The sequence below is a fragment of the Vulpes vulpes genome, chromosome 8, assembly GCF_048418805.1.
Source record: "Vulpes vulpes isolate BD-2025 chromosome 8, VulVul3, whole genome shotgun sequence".
Lineage (NCBI taxonomy): Eukaryota > Metazoa > Chordata > Mammalia > Carnivora > Canidae > Vulpes > Vulpes vulpes.
The window spans coordinates 92,861,613-92,880,651 of NC_132787.1; the positions used below are offsets into that span (position 1 = coordinate 92,861,613).

At 35.8% G+C, this 19,039-nt stretch overlaps 1 protein-coding gene across 22 annotated transcripts in view; it reads right to left on the reverse strand.

The window, feature by feature from the left end:
- The window catches only part of NCOA1 (nuclear receptor coactivator 1), a 241,938-nt gene that overhangs the window by 29,263 nt on the left and 193,636 nt on the right, over window positions 1-19,039 (reverse strand). For all 22 annotated transcript variants that reach the window (XM_025983969.2, XM_025983974.2, XM_025983972.2 and 19 more), the window contains 3 exons: window positions 10,488-10,605; window positions 8,507-8,675; window positions 7,146-7,460 (listed from right to left, as the gene is read on the reverse strand). In XM_025983969.2, coding sequence (XP_025839754.2) covers window positions 7,146-7,460; window positions 8,507-8,675; window positions 10,488-10,605 — 602 coding nt within the window. The remainder of the gene's footprint in view (window positions 1-7,145; window positions 7,461-8,506; window positions 8,676-10,487; window positions 10,606-19,039) is intronic.

Here is a 19,039-nt window from a genome sequence, read left to right on the forward strand (position 1 = left end):
ACAAATGGTTTGAGAAAATAGGCTATTTATTTAACTAGAAGAAGTAATTACTTCAGACCAGCACTTCCCAAATTGGTGTTCTAAAGAACACTGTTCTGCAGGATATTAATAGATGTGCCAGGAAAATAGCATGCTGTGCTGTATTAAGTATTGGAAATGATGGGTTACACAAGGTGAAACAGATTTCTTTACTGCAGTAATTCTGAGCCTTTAATTGGCCAAAGCACACTGTGGATCTTCAAGAAGGGGATATGCTATGCAACTTGTTTTCATGAGCCCTTTTTTCCTGACATCTAGCCATTAATATTTATCTCCTAGATAAATACAATCTTGTATGGAACACTAGTTTGGAAGATGGTGTCTGTATCAAGCTTAGGGTTCCAGATCATAGGCATGCCTTAACTTCATCAGGTAATAAAACAAACAACGTGAGAAGTGATATTTCCTGATAAACACTCTATAGCTTACAGAATTTCTTGCTCAATAAATTGATGTGAATAAACTGTTCAGAGAGATAATAAAAACAATATCAACACTATTTTGTGTTTATATGGTACTTTATAAGATAAAATGTTAAATACTATCCATATATTTTAACATATTTTATATTTTAGTATATTTAATATATTTTAATATGAGATATAAACTAGAAAGACTGAAAGTTTTATAAGAGAATCCAAACTGCTGTGAACAGTGATTAAATCTTCCATCTCTAAACAGCTCAATTCTTAATTCTGGTTTCATTAATTTTCTGACTCCCGTTAGATCAGAAAGCAAGCAATTTTGGCAGGAAAAGCTCACTGTAATATAAACATAAAAATGAAAAGTTTCAGGCATTTGTGGCATAGGATAAAAACATTTGGAATCACCTTAAAAATGGAGATACAAACATTATAGTTTTAATTTTTATTTTATTTACTTTTTAAAGATTTTACTTATTTATTCATGAGAGAGAGAGAGAGAGAGACAGAGAGAGAGAGAGGCAGGCAGAGACAGGCAGAGGGAGAAGCAGGCTCCATGCAGAGAGCCCGATGTGGACTTGATCCTGGGTCTCCAGGATCACGCCCTGGGCCGAAGGCAGGCGCTAAACCACTGAGCCACCCAGGGATCCCGAACATTATAGTTTTAAAAGTCAAAGGGATTCTTAAGTAAAAAAAATCTACGTACTTCTTAAATTCTACAGACCACAGACAGTAGTTTAAAAAAGCCATTAATTTTACAAAGATTTATCAAAAAATTAAGGGTATGCAAGATACTACATAAAGTTTGAAGGCTACAGAGGTGAGCAAATCTCTGTCCTCTGGGAATTTCTGTTCAGTGTCAGAGGCCAATACAGAAGGGCGCCACCAAGAAGTGTTATACTTGCATTTCCAGAGACATTCACAACCAAGAACACGAGTGTGCTCAATGGGACTTGAAAGGTGAGACTGCCGGGTGGCAAGAAGGATGATAGAGCTAACTTGAGGCAGAAAGTACAGCAAGTCTATAAACAGAAGACAAGGCAATGCAGACAGGGGAAAATACATTAAACATAGCGATAAAGAGAAGTTAACATTGCCAGGGGAGCGGGAGTTGGGTTTCCAAACTTACAACTTTATATATTCTTTAAATTGTGAGATGATGTGTTAATGAAATGGGTGAGGACAGAGGAAAGATGCTTGAGAAGTAGTAAAAATGAGAAAATAACCTTAGGAAATAAATCACAACCTCAGAAAACAAACAAGCTATTTTTAGAAGAAGAAATTATTCTAAATACCAGTAATCTACAAGCACTTTCCATTAAAAAAAATGGATCTATTTATGCTCTTAAAATAATTCTTTTCCTTTTCCTCTCCTCTCACTCTGTGTACAACCTAACACTGTGTACAGTTATCTCATTCTGACCTGCCTCTTTGATTACTAAAATGCTACCCATTATCTAGCAAGCAGATCAAGCTCTATTCTTCCAAGGAAGTCTTCCCAAAAGGATCACTGTATCCTTTAACTCCTTGGAAATCTTGACTTTTGGTCAGTGGGAGAAGAGAGGTCAGGAATCCTCAGAGCTGGGGACAGAAATTCAAAAGTCTATAAGGTCTAGGTCAAAAGGCTTGCATTATAAGAGGAAATGTGGGGCTTGTGTCCAGTGGAACACTAGAAACTCAGCCTACACATATAAAACACACACACTGTGTTTAAGATGGCTGACATTTTGTCTGCTAAATGGATTTTTTTTCAGTGCCAGAAGTGCTTCCACAGGAAACCCAAAAGATAATTATCTAGCCTAGAGGTTCTGAACCAGGGATGATTCTGCCCCACAAGAGAAATTTAGCAATGTCTGAAGCCACTTTTGGCTGTCACAACTTGGAGAAAAGTTGCTACTGGTATCTTATGGGTAAAGGTCAGGGATGTTGTTAAACATTCTTAAATGAATGGGAAAGCCCCCATAACTAGAATTAGTTTCCTAGGGTGTTTTCCTTACCCCGTTCCCCAACTGGGGATTATTCATAACTGTATAATCAAATTTAAAATCTTAGAATCTTGGGCACCTGGGTGGCTCAATGGTTGAGCATCTGCCTTTGGCTCAGGTTGTGATCCTGGGGTCTTGGGATTGAGTCCCACATTGGGCTCCCCGCAGGAAGTCTGCTTCTCCCTCTGCCTATGTCTCTGCCTCTCTCTGGGTGTCTCTCAAGAATAAATAAATAAAATCTTTAAAAGATATCTTAGGATCTTTTTATTTTTTGTGTACCACATTCCAGTCAATGAGATATACCTAAGGTGAAGAAATGTTTTTAAACTGAACTTCTTAAAATCCATTAAAAAGAAAGACTATGATGTAGTTGGTGCCTTTTTTTCAAGTCATCAGCACTGTCCTAAATTCCTGCCTATGAGATGCTTTAGATCTGTGTTTGGCAAGAGGGAAGGAGGAATGAAAGGATATGACCAACAACTAAACAGCTGATACCAATCTAGCAAGGAAAGTTATTACGAACACCATGTTATGAATCTGATGTATTCTGGATAGTTATCCTTTGTCAGTTTTACAGAGTTGCAAATATCTTCCCTGAGTCTATCTATGGTTTGTCTTTTAATCTTGTTTATGGTATCTTTTATCTACTAAGTTTTAAATTTTAAGGCAAACATCAACCTCTTCCCTTATGCCCCTTTTTAAAGGGCCACAGTAATCTTCTCATATTCACATTTAGATCATCAAAATATCTAGAATTTATTTTTGTGTATGGTATGAGATAAGGAATCTAATTTTTTCCTCTGATGGACAGCCAAATGTACTAGTATTTATTATACATGCCATTCTTTCTCCACTGATTGTCACCTCTGTACCTTATTAAGTCTTTATATATGTCTGGGTGTGTCTCTGGGTTCTCTATTATGTTTCAAATGGTCGAATTGTCTAGCCTATGCCAATTCCACATTGTTTTAATTTCTAAGGCTTGGTTTTAAATTTGGGTATCTGATAAGGCAAGTTCATCCTCATTATTCTTTAATATTGTATTCATGCTTTAAAAATAAAGTTAGCATTTATTTGTTAAATTTCATGTTGAGATTCTGATTGGAATTCTACTGAATTTAATTATTTTCAGAACAATTGACATCTTTATGAAAAATCTTTCCATTCACTGGTATCTTTACTTGGATCTTTTTTTGACTTTCAATTATGATTTATAATTTTCTAAGTCTTATAAATTGAGATAACATATTTTGAAATTATATTTCCTAATTGGTTGTTGTTCGTGAAAAGGATTGTTATTAAATTTTATTTCTTATTTTTTCCCCTAGAAACACTGCTGAACTTCTCTATTGATTCTAAGTTCCCTATAGATATTCTTGGATTTTCTACATAAGCATTTGTATTGTCTATATACAATTATTTTGTCATGTTTGCTTACTGTATTTCAAAATCACTTAATTTTTAGTGTGCCAATGATATATTTAAACTTTAATTCCTTTATCAGGTATTGTTATTGCCAGCCTACAGACATTTACCCTCTTCTTTTTCCTCAATGACAGAATAGGATTTTGTTCAGCTGATTGTCCCAAAGCACACATCTCAAGGGGTAACGTATGTACTCTAAGCCAATCCTTGTTAGCAGTTGGTTAAAGGTGTATGTATGATTCTGTTCTGACTAGCCAGATGTGTGAAATTAAAAAAAATTTTTTTGGTCCATTTTCTTTTTTTGGAGCAGTAGGAAGTAGAGAAGGACAAGACCATGGAAATAGTTTCTTAGCTTTTGAGAAAAGATGCGTAGGAAAGACTTTCCCCCTTTCCTGTTAGTTTTGTTTCCATGTGATATTTGTAATCATGAGACCCATTTTTCTAGCTGCCAAGGATTACAGAGTAAAAAGATAGAAAGAACCTAGGTCCCTGATAACATTCCGGAGCCTCTGAGGTAACCATACCTTGACCTCTTTGATTTCTATCTTCTCATTATCTGAGTCAAAATACTTTTTAAAAATGGTTTTACTGGGGCACCTGGGTGGCTTAGTGGTTGAGCATCTGCTTTTGGCTCAGGGTGTGATGCTGGGGTCCTGGGATTAAGTCCCGCATCAGGCTTCCCACAGGGGAGCCTATGCCTATGCCTATGCCTCTGACTCTCTCTTTCTGTGTCTCTCATGAATAAAATCCTTAAAAAACAAAAATAAAAATAAAAATAACATAACATAAAATGGCTTTACTACTTTGAATGGATCTTTTTTCTTTCCTTGTGACTGAAAGCATCTTAACTGAAATACTGACTGACATAAGCTTTGGCCAGACCTTCTCACAGAGTGCCTTTAAGTGAACACACACAGAAGACTCCAAGCATCTGCAAAGCAAGAGCAACTGTGGACTGAGGGCCCCACTGTTAGAAGAACTTACAGTCTAGCACCCAAAAAGTAGGTCCGGACAATGAGACTCTGTCTTACATGGCAGTGTAAGTTGTTTTGTGTACTGACATATTTGGAGGCTTAAACTTTTGTGTTAGTGTGCCTCAAATTTTGTATTTCTCTGACTTGATGGATATTTCAATGTTGGGCTACTAAGGCCACCAAGCTTGGACATGCCTCCATAATATTTACAGGTAGCAACAGGGAACCACACTTACCTATTTGCATCCTTATTACATGTGTATCCTTTGCATTGCTCCTCTGCTTATCAGCTACTTTAGGAAGAAATCAAAGTAAAAGCAATTTTTTCCCAAAATATGTGTGAATGATTATTTCACCCATTCACAAATCTGACCTAGACTGTTGATCTGGCCTTGCTCAATAAATATTTACTGACTCTATCCTGTAAAATGAGAAAATCAACACATCCAGGTTTTCTTTTACTTTTTAGGTTAGCCCTTAATCACTTAGGACTCGCACTGTTATTGAATTTCTCAGGTGTGTATGTTTGAAATACCACAAGCTGACTGTAAATTCTAAGAGTTGCCTGTATGTTTTATTCTTTGTATGGTTCTTAGTATAGTCTCCCTCAATATGTTTTGTAAACACTATGTTTTGTGAACTAGAAGAATTTCTTATTCTCTCTACTGAGAATAATGAATCCCAAGTTATAACGAGTAGTTTACCTTCAACTAATACTCATATTACTATTTCCTTTCTTTGTTTCTCTTTTCTTCCTTCTCTTCCCTTTATTCCTTTCTGAGTTTTTTATTCCACCCCAGCATTTTAGAAATTATTCCTTTCTCTGTTATTCTACCATTAACAATTTTTTCCTATCTTATCTCTCCTTTTCATCTTCTTTTTAAGTGGAATAGAAACTCATTTTATATTATTTATTGAATATAATTTCATAATAATAGGTAGTATTTATTAAGTGTTACTGCATGCCTGGAAGTGCACCAGGATCTTTATATGTCCTATCTTATTCCACACATCACCTGGGAGGTAGAGGAATTATTTATTGAGCTTCTTTTATGGATATGATCAGAAATTAGAGGCTTTAAAAGGGTAAATAATCTGACTGTGAAACCACATAAGGTAAGGTTAGAACTAGGACTTGAAATCAGAGCTCTTATAATGTTATATATATTGCCTTTCTAATATAATTTTGTTCTTTCTCTTCTTTCCTGAATTTGTAACTCTCTATGAAATTGCTTTAAATACTTTATTTTTTTTTAAAGATTTTTTATTTACTTGTTCATGAGAGACACAGAGAGAGTCAGCAACATAGGCAGAGGGAGGAGCAGATTTCCTGCCAGGAGTCTGATGCAGGACTCCATCCCAGGATCCTGGGATCTCAACCTGAGCCAAAGGCAGATGCTCAACCACTGAGCCACCCAGGTGCCCCCCTGCAGAGATAATACTTTTAATCATTCGTTTTTTGGTTCTTGATGCTTATTTCTGTATTTGCTGCATATAAATCTTAAATATTTGTGCCATCATACCCACTCATTACCTGTCATGAGAGAGATTTAAGTCACTCAACTCCCTAGGACCCCCAAACTATCCTTTCCTCCATTCTCCTAATATAATATCACTAAGCATCAATCACTCCAACTTCAAACAACACGAATTTCATTTTCTGTTACAAAAATTATAACAGTATCTCCTGATGCTCTACTTTATAAATTAAGCTATATATTTCTCTTTGTTAATTTAATAATAATATGATGTTCATCCTAAATATTTTTTATCTCAAAAAACAAAATTAAAATGCTTTTAAATTTTGAGTCTCAAGGTACTTTGTTATGAGCTAGCTGTCTTTAACTGAATGAAAGTCTCCTTTAGGGACACCTGGGTGGCTCAGCAGTTGAGCGTGTGCCTTCGGCTTAGGTTGTGATCCTGGGAACCAGGATCGAGCCCCATATTGGGCTCCCTATGAGGATCCTGCTTCTCCCTCTGCCTGTGTCTCTGCCTCTCTCTCAGTCTGTGCCCCTCATGAATGAATAAATAAATCTTTTTAAGAAAGAAAAGAAAGAAAAGAAAAAGAAAGAAAGAAGAAAGAAAGAAAGAAAGAAAGAAAGAAAGAAAGAAAGAAAGAAAGAAAGAAAGAAAGAACTTCTTTATCTTATTCTAGCAGACCAAGGATGATTTGAGTCTTTCATAAAGGTTGTGGGACTTGTTCCTCTTGACACCTTTATTCTAGCCAATGGGCTGTGGTTAGCCCTGTGAGAGTTAGCACAGGTCTTTACAAGTGCCACCTGCTAACCTGGAGGACTCACCTGCTGTTGCCCCTGCAAGCGCTGCTGAAGCTGAAGCCGCAGCTGGTTGGGTGCGGCTGGAGGTCTGTTCAGAGTCTGCCGGGGCTGCATGCCCATGCCAGGTGAAAAAGCGCCTCGGGGAGGTGTCACTTGGACAGGCATAGTCCCCAGTGAAGGTTTTTGCCTGACCATGCCTTGGAAAGGGCTAGAGAGATTGGCAGTAGGTGAAGGAGAAGAATAAGGCTGGGAATAAAGGTTGGGTCTTTCTTCCATCATTAAAGGTGGTGTTGCTTGTTGTGGTGGAAATCTCTCTGATAAGACATCTAATCCACCTCCCTGTTGGGAAATAAGCCAGAATATTTTACAAATAAATTATTGCCAATAAATAACATGCTTCTTATAATCTTGGATCTGAGAACATGTTATCTCTAGAACATTTTATATAAAATACTATGCTGAATTAATGAAGTTCTCTAGGAGTTTGCTACCTAAAGGAATCACTTATGAAAGTTACTTTTGAAATGGAGCAACAGATGAATGGAGATGTCTAAAAAAATCTCAAAATAGAGATTAAAAACATGGTTAAAATACCGGCTAAAAGGTTTGAAAAGAACCACATTGCAAAGCCTAAGAGTCAACAAACTTTATATTTAGTTGTTTACCATGAGAAGTAGATTATTAAAGGGGCGATTAGTTAGGCATTTTTCTATCTCAAATACAGAATTCATGCTGTCCTCTTATTTGAAAAAAATTCATAGCTGGCCTAATAGAATGCCATAGCTATGGCTTTCAAAATTGTTAACTATCATTCATTGTAAAAAAAAAAAAAATCTAATTTAAATTGTGACCTAGTATGTTTGTGTGTGTTTGTGTGTACACATATGTATGTAACAGAAAGGAGAGTTTTATGAAACATAACTTCCCCTTTCTGTGGGCTATGCATTCTGATACCTTTTAGTCTGCTACTTAAAAAAACGGTCATGAGGCACTAAATTGATTTTTCAACCTCACAGCGTGAAAAATACCTGGAAGTTGGGGTATTATGGAATATACAGGTTGAAGTCTAGCATGTATGAAGGATAAATTAAGTCCTAGAATAAGAAGTGATGATATAAATCTGGATTCTATTCTAGGGGGAGCCTCTAAGATTCTGGTCCATAGGAAAGGCTAAGACTTTCTAATTTTAACTATTTCTAATTATAATGACCTTTTTTGTTGTTGTTTAAAAAACTAATTATTTGCTATATTTTGATAACTTTCACAAGAATAAATTATAAAATTACTTAAACACACATAGAACAATATTTAAAAATCTTGTTTAAAAATAATTTTCTAGCCTCTCAGGATTGAATCATTTAAACAATGCCAATTTTAATAAATACCTGGACGAGTTTGTCAATTCCCAGAGCTCTATCTAGTTCAGCTAGTTCAGTTTCATCTTTGCCGCTGAGAAAGGACACTAGCTGTTCAAGAAGAGCCTTCTCATCATTTCTTCCTTCTACCGTTGTTGGTGGACAGAGGAGCTCATCTAATTGTGAACTAATACACTGGCTATAGAATCAAAAGATAACAGAGTTTAAGACTGATATAGCAAATAAATATTCAATCTCAATAATACAAAATTTACATATATGTATATATATGATACACACATATATGCAAATTTTGTTCTAAAAAATTCTCTGATGAGATGTTTTTTTAATCAGTTCTTACACAATGAAATGTTCCATATTATGTGCAGAAATTTATAAATGTTCTGCATGTAACTAGAATATATTCTCACTACTTTGTCAATCACTGAAATTTGCTTCTATATTCTTCCTGTTTGCTTACAGAAATAGCTTGAAAAATTAAACATAGTTAAGAAAGGGAAAAGAATTCTTGATGAAAGTCAAAAATAGGGCAGCCCGGGTGGCTCAGCGGTTTAGCGCCGTGTTCAGCCGAGGGCCTGATCCTGGAGTCCCGGGATCGAGTCCCACGTCGGGCTCCCTGCATGGAGCCTGCTTCTCCCTCTGCCTGTGTCTCTGTCTCCCTCTCTCTCTCTGTCTCATGAGTAAATAAAATCTTTTTTTAAATTTTTATTTATTTATGATTGTCACAGAGAGAGAGAGAGGCAGAGACATAGGCAGAGGGAGAAGCAGGCTCCATGCACCGGGAGCCCGACATGGGATTCAATCCCGGGTCTCCAGGATTGCGCCCTGAGCCAAAGGCAGGCGCTAAACCGCTGCGCCACCCAGGGATCCCGAATAAATAAAATCTTAAAAAAAAAAAAAAGCAAAAAATAAAGCTCAGTCAAAATCTCAAGGAAAAAAACCACCTAGTCTATAGTAAGATTTATTCTATTTATACTTCACTTTCAAAGATGATCAAATTGTACTGATAACATACATCTGATTGCCATTTACAAAAGAAATCAAACTAGGAAAATGAAACATGCTCAGCATTAAGCAACAAAAAAATTGTTGATTACATAGAGGAAATACATAGTTAATCCAAACTGATACCAACTGATGCATATAACTTAGAAATATATAGAAAATAATAATAATACAAATTTAATTATATAATTATAAGGCTTCTTCTTTGGGGAAAGTAAGTGGGAATAGTGTGCATAGTTAAAGCTCCTCGAAACGACACTCGATACTATCTAGTTTGGTTGCTATACATGCGATGTCTCTAATGTTTTGGAATGGGGCTACTTATGTCCTTTAAGAAATTAAATTCTAATCAAGATGAGACACTGAGTAGATGTAAAAAGTACCTTCCCGGGGATCCCTGGGTGGCTCAGCGGTTTAGTGCCTGCCTTTGGCCCAGGGCGCAATCCTGGAGTCCCGGGATCGAGTCCCACATCGGGCTCCCGGCATGGGAGCCTGCTTCTCCCTCCTGTGTCTCTGCCTCTCTCTCTCTCTCTATGTCTATCATAAATAAATAAATCTTAAAAAAAAAAAAAGTACCTTCCCTTCTTATACCATTTTGCTCCAAAGAGAAAATACTGAACACAAAATTATAGAACTAAAAGCTCAAGAGCTTTTATAATAATTGTTATACTGAGCTCAATTCATCTACAGGTCTCAGAAATTTTATAGTAATCAATCACAGTAAAACAAGAGATGAAAAATAAAACCGCCAAACACTATATCAATCTTTTGGTAATTACAATACATATTAGCCTTGCAGTCACACAGTAAATAAATCTGTTTAACTTGGGTGTCTTCCTCCATTCCACCTTTTTTTCATTTAACATTTGCTTCCACTCCTATATCACAAAATACCAATGTAGGTTGGAATTCAGTTTATGAAAATAGTTCTTTGTTGTAGAAGTTAGTATCTGATATTTTATAAAATATGAAATGTATTACTCACTCTTCTGGTTTATTCTGATTTACAGCAGTCACTGTATTATTTGCCCATGGAATCTGATCACCTGTTCCTGGCTGTCCAAACTGATTGTCAATTGCTTCTAATTCCAGCTCTGGTAACCCTGATTACAGAAGAAAAGGTAAGGAGTCAGTATCACAATGGAAGATAAAATGACAGTATTTTACAGAAGTAATATACTGTATGGGAGAATGAAATTTCCCCTATAAAATGTTACAAAGGTCCCTTATCCAGAAACTTAAACTGCCTAGAACGTGGCCACATAATAACCAGTGAGAAAGTAAAGAAACGGTCTCTGAATCAAAGACAATCTGATGTAAAAAAAAGTTTGCACATAAGTTGATGTTACCATAGGGAGAATCATTTGGAACTTTGTCAGAAATTATTTCTTTTAAAGATAATTATAACAATTTTGGTTAGCTGCTTTTTCAATCTATAGGACATTAGAATCTGCTATAGTTAGGAACAATGTTATCATGACACAAGAGTGGCAAACAGAAGATAAAATATGTTCTATAATAGACAGTAACAGAAACTAAAGGGCACAGCAGTCTGGGGTCATTCTGAAAATGGACAAAGTTCTGCAGCTGTCAAAGTGAGAACACAGCTGTATAACAATCAATGCTTCTGATGATGACCCATAAAGAGAGAGGTTGTTATGCTTTATAATGAAAGAAAACAGTATATGCATTTTAGAAGGTTTTTGCTTAGGTATTTTTTTTGGAAAATCTGATTATTTCTGTACTGTTTAGGAAAAATTGTAAATAATCTAAATTCCAGAAATTTAGGCACTGATTAATGAACCATGGTATAGATATTTATAATGTACCATTAAATGAAGAAGAAAAAAACCCATAAACCAAGACATTATGTTCAGAATGATTCTAGTTTTATAAATTATTCTGTGTATATTAGCAGTAATTCTGAAAGAGTGTATATATCTTTGGTTGATTTTAGGTTGTAAGATTAAGGACTTTTCTTTTTTTGACTTTTCTTTTCTTTTAATGCCTCTAATGGTTATCTGTAATTTCTGAAAAGGATATAAATAAGTTAATTGTTGTTAGGGCTGCATTGTATTTCCCCAAAATTCATTGTTGAAGCTCTAACTCCTAGTAGCTAAGAATGTTACTGTATTTGGAGACAGGGTCTTTAGAGATGTGATTAAGTTAAAATAGGGCCATTACGGTGGGTTCTAATTCAACAAGACTGGTATTCTTATAAGAACAGGAGATTAGGATATGACAACATATATAGAGGGATGAACATGAGGCCACGGCAAAGAGGCAGACTCCACAAGCCCATAAAAGGCCTTAGAAGAAACCAAACCCCTTCACCTTGGACTTCTAGCTTCCAGAACTATGAGAAAATTAATTTCAGTTGTTTAAGCCACCTGGTCTGTGGTATTTTATTATGGCAGTCCTAGCAAATTAATACTTTTTAAAAAACAACTAAAAATGCCTTGGGGTTTTCTCTTTTCTTTTCTTTTCTTTCTTTCTCTTTCTCTCTTTCTTTTTTCTGAAAGAGAGAGAGAGCGCGCACAAGCAAGTGCAGGGGTCAGAGGAGAGGGAGAGAGAGAATCTCCACACCCAAGAGCGCGCACAAGCAAGTGCAGGGGTCAGAGGAGAGGGAGAGAGAGAATCTCCACACCCACCACAGAGCCTGACATGGAGCTCAATCTCATGACCCTGACATTATGACCTGTATGACCTGAGCTAAAACAGAGTAGGATACTTAACCAACTTAGCCACCCAGGCACCCTGCCTTGAAATTTTAATAGAAAACATAATTAAGTAGAATTTCTCATTCCAATGAATAGAGAATAAGTAGATTTAAGAATGCCTAAAAAAATGTGTTTAATGGTAGATACTGATCATTATTAACTACAAAAAGTATGTTAGGCTTACTTTTATGTGAAATATACTCAACATTTACTATGAATTAAGTATAGGAGTCCAAGTAAATACATTCATTTCTAAATGCAAAAAATTATAGCTCTCAAACTTATCTTCTCTGTCATGAAAAATGATAGAAAACAAAATTCTGTAGAATTCTGAAAAACAAAGCAAATTAAACCCACCAAACACCAACCACAAATGATAATGGGAAGTAACCACTTAATTCCTATCACCATTTAAATCAAGAAGTTAGTCAAAGATTATCTACAGTTGACCCATTGCTCTATTCCATACATTAATTCCTCAATCCTATTGTTTCAGAAATCTAACCTAGACAAAATTAATTCTATTTAAGAGTCAAAGAAAATTTACAAGGCTGTCTACCATAAGTACTGAATATTATAAGATAATCTATTTGACTCAGTAATAGGATATAGTATCTTTCATTTTACTAGTCTTGATGGGGAAGATGTTAAGAAAATAAGTTGGATGAAATTTCTCAAAATGAGATAAGATTTTTTAAATTTTTTTATTATTATTTATTTATGATAGTCCTCAACAGAGAGAGAGAGAAAGAGGCAAAGACACAGGCAGAGGGAGAGGCAGGCTCCATGCATCGGGAGCCCGACGTGGGACTCGATCCCGGGTCTCCAGGATCGCGTCCTGGGCCAAAGGCAGGCGCCAAACCGCTGTGCCATCCAGGGATCCCCTCAAAATGAGATAAGATTTGTCTGCTAAGTTTGATGACTAGGAAAGAAACAAACCCAAACAAATCAAACTCTGATTCAAGTAAAACTTTTGTTTGCACAGGCTTTATAATAAAAAGAAGTTAGTTTTTATTCTAAAAGTCACCTCAACCTTTTAGGATTTCCTTTAGAAATTTCTGTAAAAATTTGAAGCACTTACTGGAATGTTTTAAGAAATATATGTTCTCTTCTCCTAGTCTGGGAATAAACCTACTATTTTTGGTCATGTTTGTGCCCTATCAAACATGAGTAAGTGTGTATGTAACACAAAACAAGTACAACAATTTGTAAATGGAAACATGGACACATCTCCTAGTCCCTGGGTTGGGTAGGTGCAGATGAAGTGGAGGTAGTAATCTTCCTTATCATTTTTGCAAAGGTTTCAACATAATATTTTCTCCATTTAAAATAGGGGTTCTTGAGTGGTACAGTCTGGTTGAGCACCTGACTCTTGATTTCACCTCAGGTATGATCTCAGGGTTGTGAGAGTTCAAGCCCCCTATGAGGCTCCACATTCAGCACAGAGTCTGCTTGAGTTTTTCTCTCCCTTTCCTCTGCCCCTCCTGCTGCTCACACTCTCCCTTTCTCTCTAAAATAAATAAATAAATCTTTTAAATCTAGTAAAAAGGAAAACTATCCCCATTAGCCACAAAAAAGTTACATTACTAAAAAATTTAAACTCTTATAAATCATATGATAAAAATAGAAAAACCCAATAGATAAATGGTTAGAGAATATGAACAGGTAGGTCACATGCAATCACTGAAAAATGATCTACCTAATTTACAATAAAAATAAACAGATTAAAACTACACTAGGATACTTAAATCAAACCATTGAGTTGGCAAAGATAAGGAAGTGTATAATTCAATGTCTTAGAAAGGATGTATAGAAAGAAGAACATTATCAGTTAGAGTGTAAACTGGCATTGTATCTAAGAAGGGTGATTTGGCAAAATCTATCTTTTGATCAAGCAATTCTATTTATAACATCTATTTCATATATACTCTCATATGTGGTAAATTATCTCTATGTAAGATTATTCATTACAGCTCTGTAATAGCAAAAGATACCTACCAAGAAGCACAACACACTAAAAAGAGGGAAATTAAAATGGATTTTTTAAGTACTGAAAATGCTTTATCTGAAACTCATTATCTTTAGTGTTATGCAATTATTTCAATATACTACAAATTAATGAGATTTAAAAAATAATCATCTCAGAATGTTTACCAAACATAAAATCATCCATGTCACAAGATCACTCACTTACTCTAATGAAACTGTCAATGTTCAAATATTTTTGGAATTCTTCTGGATCTATCTAAAATAGTATAAAGCTCCTTAAAGAAAATATATCTCCTTAAAGTTAGATCCAATTTTGGTTTGGGCTTAAAAAAAATATTATTCTTTTTGGATCAACAAATTTGGCTCCAAATAACTCCAGAAAATTTCAGAAGTCAAATTCACCCTCAGAGGCTAGGGATCTAAAGACAGTCAAAAGGACATAGGAGAAGTTTTGAAGGTACTGCCAAAGAGGCTCATTGTACATATTTTGATCAACAATAGTGTCTTAAGCTGTCTCTTGATGTGTTCTGGTAGCACATTTCTAACAAAATTATTTAAATCACTTGGTCACACTGCATGGGTATGTGGTGTACATATCAACAGGATGTTTTGAAACCAGGCGGGTGGGATCCCTGGGTGGCGCAGCGGTTTGGCGCCGGCCTTTGGCCCAGGGCGCGATCCTGGAGACCCGGGATCGAGTCCCATGTCGGGCTCCCTGCGTGAAGCCTGCTTCTTCCTCTGCCTGTGTCTCTGCCTCTCTCTCTCTCTGTGTCTATCATGAATAAATAAATAAAATCTTAAAAAAAAAAAAAAAAAGGAAACAAACTGAGTTGATGGAGGGGATGTGATAATTCGGTGATGGGCATTAAGGAGGGCATGTGATGTGATGAGCACTGGGCGTTATATGCAACTGATAAATCATTAACACTACATCTGAAACTAAGTATATACTTTATGTTGCCTAATTGAATTTAAATAAAAAATAAATAAATCCTGAATCTGCATGTACTAAATAGAAAACCAGGCAAGTTTTTGTATTTTTTTTTCTTTTCATTCTCTGGACCTTTATTTTCTTGTATGTAAATAGACCTAAGGAAATTTTCTGGTTCAATGTGGCAGATTTATATCCCTTCTATTTTATTTTCCCTCCAAAATTATCTCTGAAATAAAAGAAATAAAAAAGGAAAATAAGTCTCTAGCTGGAGGAAAGGCAAGAGAAATATTATGGCAGCTGAACTCAACTGATGAAGAGTTTCTGAAAGCTAAAACAGAGGAAACAAATGGTAAAACTTCAATGAAAGTAAAAAATCTACAAGACAAAGAGAAGATTCTCCAGAAGCCCAGAACAACTCCAAGCTTAGGGGTCACTGGAACAGGTACAAGAACAGGCCATGGGCATCTGGGCCACTGAACAGCTGCGGCAGGCCCCACCCCCCATGCAGAGGACTCTGGCGTCTGACCCTGGGATTAAAGGGGTAAGAGCATGACTCGAAGTGGGAGTTCTGCCCAGGGAATCTCCCAGAGTGGGTGCTTAGGCTGCCATGAGGATTTCCCCATTACCAAGCCCCACTCTCTCACAACAGCAACATAGAAACAGGGCTTCTATAATCAGAACCTACCTTTGCTGCCAGAGTAAAAAGGGTTTCTCACTTTACTAAATAGATTGTTCATTTCAGGCCTTGGTCAGTATATAGGCAGACAGTGTAAATGCACCAAACATTCCAGAAAAGTCAATGGCAGGAAAGAGAGAGAAGCAAATTTAACAAAGTAAGTAACTTTGGAGGAAAAAAAAGATTCTTACAGAAAAAGGAAGAGGCCTAGAGTAAGTAGAATAAATGTATTGTCACACAGATTACAAAGTTTATCATCATACCCACAGAAACTAATGGGCTTCCATGAGAAGGAAAATTAAAAACCTGATAGCTGCAATTAAAAGAGCTCAATAGATAGAACTGAAAAGCAGAATGGATACAGTTGAAGATTGAGTTTTGATCTGGAAAATGTGGCCCAGAGATTCTCTCAAAATACACTACAAAATCGTAAGGAAAAGGTAAGAGAAAAGATGAGTGCCATGGTAGAAAAACCCAGAAGTTCTAACTGGTGTACCCCAGGTGGTGAAATATGATGGTAACTAAATATGATGTGTCCTATGCCAGGCATTTACACTTGACACTGCTTAGGTTAAGGCTGAAGACTAAAGTGAAGAAAGATGCTTGATTTTCCCAGGTGGGCACAAGGTTAAGATGTGAAATCAGCTATTCAATGACGGATTCTGGTTCCAGTAAAAGGTAGTGATGGCCATCACAGAGGCTAGAGGAGGCAGAGAATTAGAGGCTATTCTCTTCTTTCCTAGGATATGCTAATATATTTTTGTCCTCATCTTCTTTTTCCTTTTCCAATCCTTTACTCTCTTTTCCTTTATCCTTTTTTTTTTTCCTAAAGATTTTATTTATTCATGAGAAACACACAGAGAGAGAGGCAGAGACACGGGCAGAGGGAGAAGCAGGCTCCATGTAGGGAGCCCAACATGGGACTGGATCCCGGGACCCCAGGATCACGCCCTGGGCCGAAGGCAGGCCCAAACCGCTGAGCCACCCAGGGATCTCCTCTTTTCCTTTATTCTGCCCAATTTGTTTCCTTAGCCTTATGCCTCCTAAAATCTTATTTTCTTTCTCCTCTACATTGCAGACTGTCTGCACCATCATCCTCACCCTCCTTTACCATGAGATCTTCCCTTTTATGCTTTTGGCCTTTGCCAACACTATAGCACAAGGTTTAACAGATTCTGGCCTATTTTATATACTTTTATATATGGAGCTATATTTGGGGGAAGAAATCTCAAGAGAGAAGCAAAATTTATTTGCCTCAGGACAGACTATAAAGGAAAAATATTCCAGTTTCACAGGCCTGAAGAGTAGGAAAATACTTTCTATTTTTATTACCTTTACTTTTTATCAAATATATATACATAATTTTTAAAGTCAGGACCAAAAGGTCCATTACAAATAAAAGCAGCTTTAAATCTTACCCCTTCTAATCCCTTGGTTACTTCCCTTCTAATGGAGGCAGCCATTCTCAACTTGTGTAACTGTTTTCTTTGGCATTTGCTTATTTCTATCTTCTTTTTTTAAATTATTTATTTATTTACTCATTCATTTGCTTATTTATTTCTAAATGTGCATATGCTGCTATTCCTTATGTCTCAATTTGAGATTACTGACTTGCCATTTTGATAGATGAGGTCTTAATTTTCTCAGACCTACCTATCTTACTACTTCCCATGTCCCCAATTCCCTAACAGAGTTCACAGTTTTTTTATAATAAAAAGTTAATACTTAGATTCTTATGATTATGCAAATATTACTCATTGCAAAATTACATTGTGCACTATGTTCAAACCTTTCTTGTACCATGCTTCCCTTTTTCTGGAGTTAAAATGCCTTATATTTTTCATTTGCCTGCTTTTCTAGAGAAATCTTTCAGATCTTCAACATTGTTGACATAAACCTATCTGTAATCTTTTCTATAAACTCAAAGAAATCAATTTCATTTCTCTCCCAGAAGCCTCCTTTCCAGAAGATTCAGGCCACCTGTTTCAATATGTATTGGCTATTCCCTAATCTTATTAATCAGCTATGCTTTCAGATCCTCTGTTTTCCCTGGATCTTATATCTTTTTCTCTTCTGGTTTTCTCCCTGTTTTGTTGAAGTACTTCTCTAAGGATCTTTACTAGAAAGGGTGACTATATCATGCAAATATTTGAGCCCTTTTATACCTAAAAATGTCTTTTTACCTATTTTCACAACTACTAGAAATTTGCATGGTTAATTGTAGTTAGAAATTACTCTAATCTAAAAAAAAAAAGAAAAAAAAGAAAAAGAAATTACTCTAATCTCAGATATTCCTGAAGCAAATTTGATTAAAGTCTAATCTACATATAATATACACCCATTTTAAGTGTACAGTTGTAATAAACTCTGAAAAAGATATAAACTCATAACCCTCCTGTCTTAATAAAGAAAACAGAATATTTCTGTCATGTCTAAAAGTTTCCTCAAGCTTCTTGGCTGTCGATCTTCCCTACTTCAACCCCACACTAGCAACCAATGATCCAGACTTTTTTCACTCAGCATGTTTTTGAGAATAAATAATTCATGCCATGAACCACTAGTTTCTTATTTTCCACTGCTGAGCAGTATTTCAGTTTATAAATGTGCCATTTCTTTGTTAATGGACATTTAGATGGTTTCCAGTTTGGGGCTATCATGAATAATGTTGTAGGACCATTTGTAGTCAAGTCTTTTGGATAAGCATGTGCTTTCATTTTCTCTTTGTTAAATACCTATGAGTTGGACTGCTGGGTCATATGGTAATATGTCTCATTTGATGAGATTTTACCATATTATATATCCAATAGCAATGCCAAAGTTCAAGGTGCTCATCTTTGACATCATTGTTTGGTACCATCAGTTTTTAAAATCTGGGGTATTTCAATGGAATAGTAGTAGTATATATAGCAGTACTGCATTATAGTTTTAATGTGCATTTTCTTGATGATTAAAGATATTGACTATCTTTTAATCTTTATTTATGTAGTGTCTTTTAAAATCCTTTGCCTATTTTTTAGATTGGGCTGTTTCTCCTATTATTAACATTTTGCATTTATGTACTACATATGTTAGACTGATGAACTAATATTGATACATTTTCATTAACTAAAGCTCATAGTTCACAGAGTTTACTCTTTGTGTTGTACATTCTATAGGTTCTGACATGTTTATAACAACATGTATGCACCATTACAGTATCATACAGAACAATTTCACTG